Consider the following 16995-nt stretch of genomic DNA (forward strand, 5'->3'; position numbering starts at 1 on the left):
TTAACATATTTGCTCAGAAATTAAAAGCCATACAAACAAATTTATCGCTTTTTCGAAAGAGGATAAAACACTGATAGGTGGCAGTGAAGTTTCCATGTTGAAGAATTGATCTATTTGTGTCGGCAGACTGGAGTCTATACTTAGAATCTCTCCTGCTTCGTTCAAGTTCTCAAGTGAGTCTTAGGGGCATTTAACTTCCAGACTAAAAACCTTCACATGTGAAGGAGAACAAAAATTCTCAACAAAAGTTTTTGAAACGAGTAAATCTTACTTGGCACAAATTTGATTGTATGAGAAAAAGCTGTGCGATGAGAAATTATCAAAATAAAATGTCAGGTTTTCTACCATCTTCCCTACAAATCTGTTAATTTTCAGTAACATTTTGCCAATAATAATTATATGTACATGTGTGGACAATCTGTCATAAGTTATATGATAGGGATTACTAGAGTTTAAAAAACCAAGTTTGATACCCTATACATCATTGTTGTGAGAGATTATACAATTTTATCTGTCATGCTAAATAATTAATTTGTAAAAATAAAACTTAATACTGTACTTCTGATGTCAAATGATGAAGAAATCAAACAAACTGTTTTTATTCACTTTGTTCATGTGGTCCTGACAAAACTCTGTAATTAGAATGTCTTCAAATTTATAACAGCAATTTTTCAATAATTTCTGTGACTCCTTATTAAAATAAGTGACTTTGGCGACGTCAGTCATTGATAGATACCCTGACATTTTATATTTGTTGTAGCCTACAATTTAATTGTTTTACTTTAAAAAAATTGTTTTCTGGCTTTAAAGATGTCTATCAGAATTATACAAACAAGCTTTACTGAAAATGGGGCGTAACTAAGACCTTCTTACCCAAAAACTGAATAAAAGATTAGTGTAAGAAGCCTTGAGTAGTTTTGACCAGGGGTATCCAACCTTTTTTAATCAAGGGCCGCATTGTCAATTTTTGGAGAATATACCGGAGCGTTAATATTTCAGTGCAGAAAGGTAGCCCCCCTTCCAAATACCCTACAACGGGGAAGTTTTCTAATTAAGAGCTCATAAGTGATTTTTGAAAGTTTCTTGCCAGTTTTTTTGTTGCTTATGTATAACTTGTTGACTACTAAAATGCTTAGCTTTTTGTACGAATGATGCTGTGACAAAGCAAAACAATTGACCTAGCCTACCTCGCATTATCTTTTATGGGTATAGAAATTGTGTTTGCCATATATTTTGTCATAACATAAGTTGGCTTATGATCATTTCAAATTTTTAAGAAAGTTAATAAAAATTAATTGAACAGTTTATTTACTATGATATTATAATCTTTCTGTAATGGGAGTTTTAAATTAGGACTGATAAAAACACAAGATGACACACAACACCAAATCTTAAACAAACTTTCTTAGTAGCGATAAGAAAACTTGGCAATGCGTTAACAAGGAGTGTGAAGCTAAAATGGACATTTTTAGAGTGAATTTTGTATTTGCCACTTTAAGGTAAGCCCAACCAGGTTTAAAAATTGTTATCCTCATCTGGAAACTGAGAATTGTACTTGAAAGTGGTAAGTATAATGTACCAGGGATTACAATGATGACCAATAGCCATATAACTCAATGATTATAGCTGTCCTAGCATCAACTGCAGAGATAAGTGAGGCACTATTTTCGGCAGTTGGAGTCAATAGTGGGAGGTTGAGATTTCTCTGAGTCAAAATACAAACTAGCCACGACTGACTCACACCATCGACCATGTTAAAACATGCAAAGTAACATTACTGTAGCAATTAAAAACTGGCAGCATCAAAATTTTACATGAATGTATTTTTTTATTTAATTTTTATTAAGTAGAGATTATATAGTTGCCTAAAATACACTTTGGAAAAATGTACTCCCATCTTCTAGAGTTGAGAAAAATTATTGTTAGCATATAAAATATCTAAATATAAAAATACCCTCCCTTATTGACAATAGTTATTTGTGTAACTAGTGGGAAAAGTGGCACTTTGCTGCACACGAGAGCAATGTGCGGAATGATCTCGAGTGCAGCAAAGGCCTTTTGCACTCGTGTTACACATTATATTTTTCCTACAGTCACTATAAAGCATATAAATAATTAGTCTTTCAAACACTAAACAAAACGTTTTTAGGTTTAGCTGACAACACAAATAGGTGCCCTAGAGAAAGTAGTACCCGGTCTGTATCACTCCGCTATTTTTCCTCGGCAAGAAATGTGCTCCGCGTTTTGAGAATATAGTTCCGTATGTTTTTAAAATTTGAAGTGGTTTCCGCGCCCAAAAAAAATGCTTTAAAGGTATTTTCTTGTTTATTAAGATCGTAGGAATGTTTTAAAAACTTTTAAAAGAAAAGTCCAGAAAGTTCAGAAATACCGAAACTATAAAAACAAAATGACAGGTAAAATCGTAGTTTATAATAGTCAATCAGCTGCTCATAGTATTATTATCTTTAAGTGTTGCCAACCTATTTCCAAGCGTACACAGATTACGTGCATAATAGAACCACGCTGTTTTGTGTTGTTTCGTTGGAATCATGATGTGCGGCAAAGTATAAACCGTACGACAAAGTATAAACCGTACGGCAAAGTATAAATATGCAGCAATTAGCAGCTTTCTGTACTATAAACAGTACAAGGAAGCCAACTTTGTCGGATGACTGTAGGAAAAATAATATTGAAATGTTATGTAATTAGCTAAGCCATATGATATTTAAATAAGACAAACTTAAATAATGCTTAAATCCTTACTTTAAAAAAAGTAAATTTGTATCAATGAAACTAAGGTAGCTTTTTATGACTACAAACATTCAATCTTACATCTTCTTACTGGAGGAATATGAGTACTTCTAGCTTAAATAAATTACTAATCCTTTGATAATACTTGCTCGAATAATAATTTAATAGTATCACTTTTCATTTATTTATTTATCCATTCATATATTATTCATTTATTCGTTCTTTCATTCATGCGTGTATCAATTTATTCACTTCTGTTCCGATGCATCTGATCTAAGACAAAATAAAATCTAAATCTAAATCTAAATCAACTCTTAGAAATATTGTACAGTTACAATGAGATTTCATGTACAATTAATTTTAGAACACAATCTAAAATAGCTTTTTTCACCAGCGGTCAAGTCTTCACATGCTTTACAGTATATAAAGTAAAGTCTATTAACTAAGAAAATTTTTTACATGACAATTTTGACCACAGATATAACACAAGGTTTAAAAATAGTTTTCAGTGACCAATCCAGTCTGCGTCTCATTGAAAAGACACCAACATTCATGGGTAAAAAGTATAATAAGTTACCAGTAGCAGTAGGTTTTAAAAATATAGAAAGTACAATGATATTCAAAAGGAATTTGTCATAGTTTTCAATAGAAAAACTACCATATTAATGAATATTTATTGTAAAATATTTCTCAAATAAAAGTCAGCATTTTATTTTTAATTATAAAATGTAAGATTTACCAACAATGTATTTATCAAAATTTATTTATTTAGGCTACTATAATTTGACAATGTCCCCTGTTTTATAGCCATGCTATCTAGAAACGTTATTGTGACAATAAAGTTTGATTTGATTTAATTTACATAAATATGCTTTTCGAACAGTAAAATTATTGTTACCAATTCAAATTACTGTGTTTGTCAGATGGTGTTGACCGTTGTGATCACAGTCTGGCTTCATGGCACAGAGCCAAAGCCGGCCTGCAGTCTCTGTTAATTTAGAACCGACAACTCAGGAAGTCCAACGTAATATTTATAAATCTCACCAATCAACCAATCGTCTCAAGTTTATGTTTCTGTATTTTACATCTCAGTTGGTTTCTCATGTCAAATTTTTCTACATCCGGTTATACAGTATACCTAAACTGATTGTTTCAGGATTTTTTAAAAATAAGAGGAGTGAAGGACAGTTGATGTTTTTGAGTATAAAAGTAAAAATCCTATGGTCTAGTGAAGCTAAAAATAGTTCATAATGATGTTATTTGGTCCACGATCACTTCTTGAAAATTAAAATATGGTATAAGATTACCTGTTTCTGTCTGTGATCCTAATTTGTAGTATGAGCTACCGGTTTCGAGGTTATAACCTCATCATCAGGCTTCTTGTCACTCTTGCGAGGTCGTCGAGTTTTATAAACACACAAAACACTAACATTTAAATAAATAGTTACAAGACATTGACGGATACGATACGAATATATTTAACATAAAAAACTGGAACTAGTTCCCACACGACGCGGCACGGGTAAACGTTTTGTCATGACTGAGTCATGACAAAACGTTTACCCGTGCCGCGTCGTGTGGGAACTAGTTCCAGTTTTTTATGTTAAATATATTCGTATCGTATCCGTCAATGTCTTGTAACTATTTATTTAAATGTTAGTGTTTTGTGTGTTTATAAAACTCGACGACCTCGCAAGAGTGACAAGAAGCCTGATGATGAGGTTATAACCTCGAAACCGGTAGCTCATACTACAAATTAGGATCACAGACAGAAACAGGTAATCTTATACCATATTTTAATTTTAAAAATAGTTGCTAAATGACTAACTTTATATGTATGTGTAAGAGTGATTGTCGGTTAACAATTTTTACTATATATATAATTTACAATATATTACTAAGAATAATTATATTTAATAAGCTAAACTAAGAATTGAAAAACGTTAAAAGTAGTTTAAATTTGTGATTAGTACTTATTCAACAACTAATTTAAACAATGTTGGGTTTTTTCAACTATGAAAAATCCTGGTAAAATGGCTTCCTAAAATTCTATAGTCTATTGAGAAATGTTTTAATAGTTTGAATGTTATTTAATTGTTATCCATTTAGTAAAACGTGCTATGTATCAAACAGGACCAACAGAAGCACTATCAAAAAGTCTATTTGTTGAGGTATGTGAATTGTCCATGCATTTCTGTGCGTTCATCCAAACCACAGAACTTCTCATCAAAGTAATTACTGTTCAATTGTGACAGTATTTTAACACTAAAGTCAAACTCGGAAATGATCAAACTTAAAATTAATTTAACAATGGGATCAAGGACCCTCGTGAAACAAACATACCGAACCGACCTCTATCTTTGCCTGAATCAAGGGAAACACCAAAAAATTTCAGAGGGGGGGACTTGCCGAAAGGGTCTGCAGGTTGTCAAAATTTGTGGGACAGGCTGGGCACCAAGACATCGGTTCAAGCCATAAATCACTTTTGGACCAAGCAGGTCAGGTAACTTTTTCTCTTGAGACAGGCTTATATTCTCTTGCCTTTGCAAAAAGCGTCTGCAAAAATTGCGCTGTTGAAAATAGTCAAATTCACCGCGATTGCAGCAGACAAGGATGGTTTCAAACATTCTCGATCAAAGGAGACAATCACTATTGCGTCGGAACCTCAGGAGACACTCAAGATTTTACGAAGACCTTGGAAGGTGTTGGTGATTCCTCTGTTACTACAGAAGACATTCAGGATTTTTCTATGGATACAGAATATGTTCACGATTCTGCAGAGGTTGAAGGAGACGATCAAGATTTTGCCGAAACCACAGACAAGGTTTATGGAAACATTTACGATTTGTGACGGCAGAAAAAGGTTATGATATTATTACGACCGTAGCAGACGTTCCCAATTCCTGTGCCTTAACAGAAGACTTTTTTTGTGATTGATGAAGACGATTGTCTTATCAACAAAAGAGACAATCACGATTTCACTGGTAGTGCTGAAGATGCTCACGTTTTTGCCTTGCCGCGGGAGACATTCAAGACTCATAAATAGGAATTTCTTATAAACTGATTATCAATGAGCTCACAAAGGAAGGTACTTCAAATCTATCACTAGTTCCTTGTTCTTGACTTCCTCCATCACTATTCTGGCCAGTTTCTACCTCTATGTGTACCACAGTATTAATAAAAGGGAAAATCAACGCTGTTGCCAAGAATTGTGTTATGTGATTAAACTTTGATTATTTGTGGTTGATACCTTGACTGGCATACAGGGTTTTGAATTGGTGGGTAATTACCCACTTTATGGGTACCTACTTTAAGTCATGGGGAGGTATTTTTGTGGGTATTCTATTTTAGTGGGTAATATAGGGCCAATGGCTTATGATAAAAGCTAAAGCAAGCTTGAATTGATAAGTTAAACCAATGAATACAAAATCTATATTCATTGGTTAAACTAAACTTAACATATCTTAGCAATGCAATATTGAAATATATCGTCTGTTGACAGATGCAGATGAATGTAGAAATCCGTTTACACTGACAATGGATTTTAAAAAAGCCTACTTTAATGCTTCTTAATCTACAAAAATGTGATTAAAGACCACGATTCATTCTGCATAGTGGTGTAAACTAGCCAAAATGGTAGAGGGGAGGTAAAGAAAACAGAGATAGCATTAAGATTTTTTTACGAACAAGCAATGGCTTGGCTGTCAAATTTTTTCACTGATCTAAATCAGTTGCAATAGCAAAAAAAAAAAACAAAAAACCAATAATTGTTGAAAACACATCATCTTGTTGCCAGCTTGACGCCGACATCCACTTACCAGCTGAACTTCCCTGTAACTCCACTATATATACCTCGCCGTCTGACAAAGATACAATCCCCTGCTAATACATTACAACTAAGAGACATTGGGTTTTGGAAATGTTTAGGGTTCACTACAACATATCCAAGAGCCTTGAGACTTAAATGTGGTGCAAAAAAAGACATGTGTAAATTAACAATAATAGATTCAGCCAATTTGAGTGATGAAGAGAAAGGCAATTAAATCAAGAGACATAATTAATTTTCCCATGTCAGATCAAAACCTAAAGTTGTGTTTAACTACTTCTGGTAACCACGACGAGGGGCATCAACTCTAAACACAAGTCTACTGAAATAGATCAGCAATAACTATTTAATTTATTTGATTTAGATCTGTTTAAAAAATTAGATATAGGGCCTAGCGATGAAAAAAAGAATGCCCATTAGGCTATGTAACATATATTGATGTTCTTTGGTCCAGGATCACTTCTTGAATATTAAAATGGTACGGTAGGCCTAAATGGTAAAATGGTAACATAAATTTATGTTAATCGTCTGCCAGTGTGTTTCGTGTTTTATTGATTTAAATATTAATATCTTTGTGTGTTCTTAAAAATCAACGTTCTCACAAGAGTGACAACAAGAGCCTGATGATGTTATAACCATGAAACCAGTTGATCACTACAACAAATTTAGGATCACAAGAATCAGGTAATTTTATACCTTATACCATTTTAATATGTAACATAGCCTGGGCGTAATGTAATACAAATGATGTAGCTTACCAGAAATATTAGGTATATGCTTCAATTTTGAACCAGGAATGATATTAGAGATAGGAACAAGCAGCCCATGCTTTGGTTGGCAAACAAAGAGAACTCTGCCTTTCCATGATCCATCAATCCCTCCAAACGGTAAAGCTTCATCCTAGAACAAAAGGTACCATTTGTAACTCATAGGGTGCAGTACCATACACTAAGTACTTTAGGCCTCCAAAATACAACTTAACAAAAGAACCACTCACTAACAGTACAGTGTTGGCTTAGCTCAACCCTGACTCACGGGAAATAAATGTATGTTTTCTCCTTAAGATGTTTACTTACATCGGTAGAGCACCACTTATAGTGAAAATCCGGGGAATTCGTAATTGGCCATCGTTCATAGCAAAGCATGTCAATACGAGCAAGTTACAAAAATTACAATAGATCTTATTAATGTGGCTTAGAGACTAAAATACTTAAGTTTTCTCCCTGTTTCTAATATGTAGATAAAAATAAATCGTTGCTTGTCAAGGACCGTAACTAGGAAATTGTGAGACAGGCACCCGCCAAGGTCGCCGCTACATTAAGGGTGGAAAGTTGATCATTAAATAAATATAGCCTACTGTAAGTGTTTTAACTAGGAACGGATGAGTCCTAAAATTTTAAGAAATTTTTGAGAGGACATAGCCTATTCTTCGAAACACACACATAGTCAAAACGGGTTTTTAAAATACAGGAAAATAAAATGTGCTAGTTGTTGTCCTCGAGTTTATGTAGGAAAAACGGGGTGTACTTTCAAAACAGCAGCATCCGAGCATCATCCTAACCCAAAATACCCCCGCCGCAGCAAACCTGACGCCTAAGCGAATTTCCATTTGGCTGAATTGATTTTCAATTGATCTATTTAAATAACATTAGGTTTAACGAGTACCTAGGTTTGCTGCTACAAGGAAACTAATAAAGTGTGTGTTTTAAGCAAAATAATTATTGCTTAGTATAAAATGAATATATTTGCCAAGTTTGATCAAAAGATATCCATAAACAAGCAAACTACAACATTTTACAATATTCTCCATAAGAATAACATGGGAATTTTAAATTTACCATTTTTTTAGTTTTCTCCGTAACCAATAACCGTACAAAAACACTTTGATATACTGAATTGTTTGTTTTTTTAAGCTCTTTAAGAAGGTTTAGAGAAAAATTGGGAAATTTTGTGTTTTGAGGGTCAAAAGTGAGAAAAACCAATTTTTACCCCATAAAACCCCCCATAAAACCCTGTTCCCATGGTCCGATCATGCTGGATCGCGAACTCATTCAAGTTTATCCCGCCTTACACCTTCAAACCAAATTTCATCAAAATCGGACAAAAATTACTCAAGTTATCGTGTTCACGGACACATATATATATATATATATATATATATATATATATACATATATAAAAATTTGAACGAGTGGTGTTTTTGGCCTCTGGGGACATCAAAATGAAAAAGTAAATCGGTCCCGGGCCTAAGTCTTACCATGAGACCTACGGTAATAGCTACTTCCCTATAGGGAAATTCGCTAAAACAACAAAAAAATCAACGTTTGCTCAACACCCGATAGATGAAAATCACGTCCTAAATAACCTTGACACTGGCTTGGAAATCCTTCACATCTGTACAAAAGGCAACAAATTAGATACCCTGGAAGAATTTGAGGAACTGATTTTAAACAATAATACCCCCGCCGCAGCAAACCTGATGCCTAAGCGAATTTCCATTTGGCTGAATTGATTTTCAATTGATCTATTTAAATAACATTAGGTTTAACGAGTACCTAGGTTTGCTGCTACAAGGAAACTAATAAAGTGTGTGTTTTAAGCAAAATAATTATTGCTTAGTATAAAATGAATATATTTGCCAAGTTTGATCAAAAGATATCCATAAACAAGCAAACTACAACATTTTACAATATTCTCCATAAGAATAACATGGGAATTTTAAATTTACCATTTTTTTAGTTTTCTCCGTAACCAATAACCGTACAAAAACACTTTGATATACTGAATTGTTTGTTTTTTTAAGCTCTTTAAGAAGGTTTAGAGAAAAATTGGGAAATTTTGTGTTTTGAGGGTCAAAAGTGAGAAAAACCAATTTTTACCCCATAAAACCCCCCATAAAACCCTGTTCCCATGGTCCGATCATGCTGGATCGCGAACTCATTCAAGTTTATCCCGCCTTACACCTTCAAACCAAATTTCATCAAAATCGGACAAAAATTACTCAAGTTATCGTGTTCACGGACACATATATATATATATATATATATATATACATATATAAAAATTTGAACGAGTGGTGTTTTTGGCCTCTGGGGACATCAAAATGAAAAAGTAAATCGGTCCCGGGCCTAAGTCTTACCATGAGACCTACGGTAATAGCTACTTCCCTATAGGGAAATTCGCTAAAATACAATAATATATTGATTCTTACCCTCTACGCAATCAGGGGCTATACTACACTACGGCCGTTTTGGAGATAACTCCAACTTGGTATAATCAACTCCCACACAAATTCAGCAGCCAATCCAATTTTTGAGAAAATAATATAAATCAAACAGAAAAGAAATAATTTGAGAAGATAAGTTGGTACTTTGTGTTATCAGCTGTTCCAGTCATCATTGTAACTCCTGCAGTGACCAGGATTGAACAGTCGGTCGTCAGTTTTTAGCTGTGCTCGTGCTCTAAGTGTTTTAGTATATTCGTGTATCCATCCTATTTTTATGTGTTTAGTATTTATTCAACCCCTGATGCAATGCAAATGAAGACTTTTTTGTATTAAGTGTAACAAGACCATAGTTTAGTGTACCACTACGCACCTGACGATGGAGTTATCTCCGAAACGACGGTAGTGCAGTATAGCCCCTGATTGCGTAGATGGTAAGAACCAAATATATTAGCCTATTATATTTTCATGCAATCTGCTACACTCAAGAGTCTTATCTTACTTCTTACTAATATTATAAATATGAAAGTTTGTGTGTTTGTTAGTTTGAAGTTCAATCACGCATTAACTACTGGTCGGATTGTGCTGAAATTTGGTATGATGATAGCTTACGTTCCCGATTAACATATAGACATACTCTTTTCTCAAAGACCCATTCGGGCTCCGCCCCAGTGGCTCTGGAGATTCCCATGTTAACCTTATCAGTATTCATATTTAAAATGAATCAAAGAATTTTGCCAGCTGTTTTAGCTACACAAGTTGGTTCTATGATATTCAATAGCATTAACAAGTTATAAGGTTCACCAAAAGGGTAGACCATTATTTTTATTATATTTATGACAACAGCTAATTTAAACCAAGCAGCAACAAAAAGCTGTGATACACAATGGGAACTGACAAAATAGGATTTATTTTGTCAGTTCCCATTGTGTATCCCATTGTGACATGTTTTTGATTTATAAATAATTTGTGATATTGTGCGAATATTTGGTAGTGTACTTTTTTCTGTTGTTTAGGTGCAGGTGTAGACCATTATTATGGCTGTGGTAGATGTGTTATAACAAAAATTAAAAGAACCAAATTTTCTCAAACCGTGTCCTCCCCCATTTCAAAAAGACAAAGCACGAGTATAACTGCAATAAGCATTTATACTCATACGCCAACCCCGTACGAAGGACGGGTACTCTGCTAGTATAAAATAAATTACAATTCAAATCACACTTCATTTTCAATAGTATTTAAAATCATAGGAGGGAACCTAGACCAAGGGGGCCAAGTACAGCTGATAACGCCACCGCCGACACGACAATGCATGGATGACTCTTCCAGTCAGCTACTTGCTTAAGTGCGGAAATGTACGTTCCTCAACAGGCCTATTTTTTTGTTTTGTTTTTTTTTTTACCCGTTTTGACTAGCTTATGTGTGTGTTTTATGTGATGTTTATATTTTGTGTTATAACGACGCCTCATGGCTGAACGTCTTATGATGGCACAGTGATGCAGAAACGACCGTAACATTTGTTACACTACAGAAGCTGGTTGACAAAGGTAATATTTTGATTTAGTTATTGAACCAAGCTCAAGGCTTGAAAATATGGATTGCAATTTTATTTTTTTTTATATTTACGCATTTTATAGATATAACTTACCAGCTCCAGACCAACTGTCCAATCCGGTCCGATTTCTGGAAGCTGACCAATCCATCGGACAACTCCAGGTTTAGGAAGTCCACTACCACTTCCTAACCACAATGTTCGTTCACCGACCAAAACTGGTGGACCCTGCCAGCCACTCATGCTTTTACAAACTGAAAAATATTGAAAACGTATAAATTTAAATTTCAGTACCTACTATAAGTTATTTTAGGCCTTTTAATGTGTGAATTAAGTAGATAAGTCATAATCATTTAATTAGGCCTGATAAATATTATGGAACCATTAAGCCAATAAATAATTGATTAGGCCGAGACGACGGGACAAGGCCCCCCCCCCCCCGCACAGTAGTTTTTCTAATTAAGTTCAAAAATTTAGCACTTACCGAATGGCCTCTCTTGTTTTGCGTAGTTGAAAATTACTATCGTGGGAAACTATTATGAATAGGCTTACCGAAAGTTGCCGCAATCGCAAGAAATCATGACAGCCGTTGCCGCGATCATGGGAAACCATCACAAATTTTGCCGTGATTAAAATATGATCCTAGATAATGGCCGCGATCGCAAATAATTTTCACCAGTATTGAGATAATGGTGGATGTAACCGCAATCGTGTAAGATACTTACAACGTTACTGCAATTCTGGCATTGCCGCGCTCACGGGGAATTGTCAGGGACTACGCCGAGATCCCAAAAAATAGTCAAAGGATTTAAAAACAAATCACTAGAGACGATCGCGACAAACCCTGGATGTGAAATCATCAAAGATGTTGTCCCGATTGCCTAGAAGTTTTTTTGCTTGCATTTTTGAAAAAGTAATTTGAAGTGTTTTTCTCAGGATTTTAATTTTACAAAAACGGTCTGCAGGCGACATTTAAACTAACAAATCAATTCATTATAACCTAAACTTTAACTTACCTAGTCTAACCTACCTTAAAGGACTTAATGCAGTCACCAATTCACATAAATCACGACTTACCGCCCTTACATGCTTTTTCTGACATCAATAGGAGAGATATCCTTACATTCTAGAGGTTTTGTTTGGTTAGATTATGTTAGAATAGCGCCATTTTATTATATAATTTCCAAACAGCGAAATATAAATCATAAATAAGAATAAAATACTGGTAAAAATAATACATTTTTTTAAATGTGTTAACTATTGGTCTTAGAAAGTGAAAAGTGTAACTTAATCACGCGATTTTCATATTGCAGAATCAGAGTTAGCTAATAAAGTTGTCACTTCCATTTGCTGATTTGCTTGAATTGAAAACAATCAGCTGTTGGCTTACTTAACCCATAAGTTAGGCGTAGTTCATCCCACTTGTAAATGTTAAATCCTACATTGTTTATTGTAAGTTAATGTTGTATTTTATTACCGTAGGGCGATATCTTGAGAAATATTCATCAGCGGTGAAAAATGATGGTATATTTGGATTCAGGAGGTAAAAAACTAAGTCTAAAGTAAGATATCAAAATTGGAAATTCTTTTGGAGGCACCTATACGGAATAATTAACTTACCGGCATGAAATGCAAAATCTTTGATAAAAAGTAAATGTTACCGATGGGATTCGAACCAGGGACCTCTTGCATATTCCCAGCCGAGCACTCTATCCACTAGACCACAAACACCGATGGCTGTAAGTTTACATCGTATCATTGTGGTAATGGCGTTCCGGGCCCCCACAACCCGGTGACGTCACTGCTGGACGCCTAATCCATGTCCGGTTACCGGACGCATATCCTCTGTGTAACTAATATATATAACTTAGCCTACAAAAATAGATAAGGGATAAATGCATTTTTTTGTCTTTTGAACCTAAATAACTTAGACCTATAATAAAATTGAGGTTATGTAAGCAAATCAAATACTTATATAGGCCTAGCCTATTTAGGTCTAGACTTAAAACCGGTAACTTAAGTTAAATAATCCACAGAAAGGATATATTTTAAAATTATTTGGCCTGGCCTGATACCATAGATTAAAATGAGTGTAGAGCCTATTGATTCTGAAATTGCATGTAAAATTATTTAAACCTCGGGAAAAAGTGTACAACTTAAATAATAGTAACTATACCTACTAACTTAATCTAGATCCTGAATATTACTTGAGCTTTGAGCTCCGAAGTTTATAGTCCCAAAATTGTAGAAGTTATTTTTAACTCCTTGCAGTCTGATAAAAATTATTTTGTACAATACTTACCAACTAAAATGTCAAATATACTTAGCTTTTTAAAAATAATATAGCAATATTTAATGATAGAGAATAACTCTAGCTTACCATGCAATTTAAAACATTATAAAACACTATTAGAGTAATTAGTCACTTTTAGGTAATTGTAGTAATTTTGTCTTCTTGTCTCACTGTCTCACTTCACTTGCCAATTTTGCCCAGATTCAAAGAAACACGCACAGCTGAGAGCCAGGCGCGAACCAAGGTTGTTTGTACTTTTTTTATTATAATGGTCACAGTAAATGTGGCCCTGTGTTGATACATGAGACGATGAGACTCAAATGGACCATTGGTTATAAACACTGTGTGGGTATAACACTATAACAATTTTATCTTGGAATCGTAGACATTACTAACTTAGATTTTTCTTTGACCGATGTCTTATGGCTTCCCATAACATATTTCAAATTTAATTTTTGAAAATTTTCTAGATGTAAGCACTATCTATACTTTAATTAGGTACGTTGTAAAAAGTGTACTCAAAATTATTTTATGATAATATTTTGTTTAGTAGTACTATAGATAAAACATATTCTAGTACCATAGATAAAACATAGCCCTTTAGTAGATTTCCTATCCTTATGGAAGCCAATTTTGTTGTTAGTTCTGCCCGGTTTTGTGTAGATGACGGGTTTTGTTTACAGTTTGTTTATATTATTTTAGGGTTAGTTTATCATTATTTGTGCCTCACTGTTTGGTTATATAGCTAGTGGACGAGTTATTGTTTATGATTAGATAGTTTTAATTTGTCAAACGAGGTTTGAAATTACTGAAATAACAAGAAACAAATTGTAAACCAAACACGACATCTACAGAAAACCGGACAGAGCTAGCGATAAAATTTGCTTCAGCAGTTCCATAAGGATAGGAAATCTAAGGGAGTATGTTTGTTTTATCTATGGTAGTACCTTTAGTACCATAGACTAACCAACATATGTGTTATCTATGGTAGCACTTGTTGAGTTTGACTACTCCAGTTGTTTTGTAAGGCGGGTAAGGTACTACCAGTAGTGTTTTTATTTTATTTATTTATCAACGGCAATGCCAATAATACAAAGTGCTGTATACAAGGTGGTGGAAAGTAGTCAAAGGTATAACTAAAATTCTATATGTACAAGATTGGACAAAAGGAGGTTAATGACAAATGGCTAGATGTGTTGCGGAGACAAAAGATTTGACATGGAAGTTACAAAATTGAGTTAACAAGGGCAGTGTCAGATAAACAAATTAATTAAAAATAACAAAGACTGGCAACTTATCCTACTTAACAAGGTGGAATGCCATCGGGGCCACAGCCCTTAAATGTCTAGTAATTCAATCTTCTTTCTGACCTCTTCGGGAGTGCACTGTATTGAAGAAATAGATTTGGTATGGGTAGTTGGTCCTCAAAGGGACAGCAGGTTCAACTAACTACCAGTGGCACTGAGTATACACTAGAAAAATGTCTAGCAAACAGGTCACCATCTGCTTCATAGAGATTAGAAGGATCAGTAGATGATGGGCCATGGACAGGGGATGGCCAAAGCCTCTTCTAAGGCCGGGTGATACCTAAAGAGTGGGAGACAGTGCAAGGCAAGTCAGTGTTTAAACAAGATCAAGTTGATAGCCCATTAAGTTAAATATATTGCTCCTCTGATGTATTCCTAAAGTGTCAATTGTATAGTAGTCCATATGAGGAAGTAGGACTTCCAGTACTAGCGAGGTTAAATTCAACGACAAAGAGGAAGTTTGAGTCAAAACCACAATCTAACTGTAAGTGTTCAATGGAGTCACAAAGTGATTGATATTTAGAGAAGGGCTGGTTGGCAGGAATATAGACTGCATACAAAACAAGTTGAATATGGCCATGTTTAATTGTAACAGCCAAGACTTCAACATCATCACCCAACAGATCAACAGAAGACGCCTTCAGAGATTTATTTGAGGCAATCAGGACACCACCCCCACTGTTTTTTATGCTTGTTTCAGGGGATCTGTCACAACGAAAAATGTTGAATTGATCAAGACCTTACTCTGCATCATTTATATCAGGGGAAGGTTTATTTTCAGAGAAGACTATATACTGTCTATATTTTATAGTCGAGCATTTTTTAGTAATTCATGTATCTTAGACCTAATACCATTAACATTCTTGTAACACATTTTTGTTTTAGCATTGCCGTTGATGTAAATTAGTTTTTTTTATCCTTTAGACTTAACATTCACTGGGATTCCATTCCTGTATTTAATGGTGAGGTTTTTTCACCTGCAGCATGGCAGTAAGTTCATCACGAAGATGTTTTTAGAAATCAAACTCATTAAAAGTACGGTCCTTAGAGAGCTTCACTTCTAGGAGATTGGGGACAATAGAGCGTAGACTATCACCTGAGAAATTATTAAGTATATGAAGCATATAATGTTTAGATTGAAATATCAATTTGATAGGTCTGGATTTATTCACTTGCTTTGTACCCAGCCTGAAAAAAAAAAACTTGACTCCAGCTATATCCAAATGCGATGCTGAATCGTCCAATATTTTTGTAACAGCATATGGTTTTAACATCATCCGTCTGATTACTCAGCGACTCAGGGACATGGAAGGCGCTATGATATTCTTTTTTCTTGTGCTACGATCGTTGATTTCAGACATCGAAGATCATTAACATCAGCTTTGCCATTAGAGGCTTCTCATCGCCTCTCTGTTATCGAGTTCTTCTAGTTTAGGCTCCAGCGTCGAAAGCTTCTCCTCAATGGTCCTGATTTCAGTCTTAATAATCTTAGTATCCTTAGGGACCTCCTTAAGAGCATTAACCATACCAGTCAGATCATCAACCTTAGTCACCAAGGTGCTCAAAATGTCAGGAACACTAGAAACAGCAGATTTGGGGTGACAACCAGCCCTGGTACAATGTCACTTATGAGAAATATCTCCGGCCATCTTTATATATTCGGATTCAGGTACACCCATACAAGTCCGGTGAAAACACCGATTACAAGGATCGTCACATTGCAGACCCTCTTCAAGAGCCCCCACCACCTTGACGAAAACATCGTTTACATCTTCATTTATTTTGAAAACTGAGTTTATTATAATAAACTTTGCCTACAGTATTAGACAAAGTAACAACAAAAATTTAAATTTATGCTATAAATAATACGTAACATAGATTAATAACGTTGTCCATATAAATGATTTTGAATAATTTTACATGATCCGCTGAAGCTTTGAAGCTATTAACCAGAACCACTAAAATGGACAAGGAATGGAACTTGAAAGTGTTGACGTCATGAAATCGTGACGTCGAGCCTACGTCGTGGAACGTCCTTTGAGC

General features: G+C 34.7%; 1 protein-coding gene across 2 annotated transcripts in view; it reads right to left on the reverse strand.

The window, feature by feature from the left end:
• The window catches only part of LOC129001725 (uncharacterized), a 73713-nt gene extending 59884 nt beyond the window's left edge, over positions 1-13829 (reverse strand). For both annotated transcript variants that reach the window (XM_054429133.1, XM_054429132.1), the window contains exons 1-3: positions 13733-13829; positions 11449-11606; positions 7336-7477 (exon numbers count right to left, since the gene is read on the reverse strand). In XM_054429133.1, the coding sequence (XP_054285108.1) occupies positions 7336-7477; positions 11449-11595 (289 nt within the window). In that variant the 5' untranslated portion in view covers positions 11596-11606; positions 13733-13829. The remainder of the gene's footprint in view (positions 1-7335; positions 7478-11448; positions 11607-13732) is intronic.
• Between the last annotated feature and the right edge of the window lie 3166 nt (positions 13830-16995).

Source organism: Macrosteles quadrilineatus, unplaced genomic scaffold (assembly GCF_028750875.1).
Source record: "Macrosteles quadrilineatus isolate MER2022 unplaced genomic scaffold, UCM_ALF_1.0 Scaffold_8__2_contigs__length_117827958, whole genome shotgun sequence".
In the NCBI taxonomy this organism is placed as follows: Eukaryota; Metazoa; Arthropoda; class Insecta; order Hemiptera; family Cicadellidae; genus Macrosteles; species Macrosteles quadrilineatus.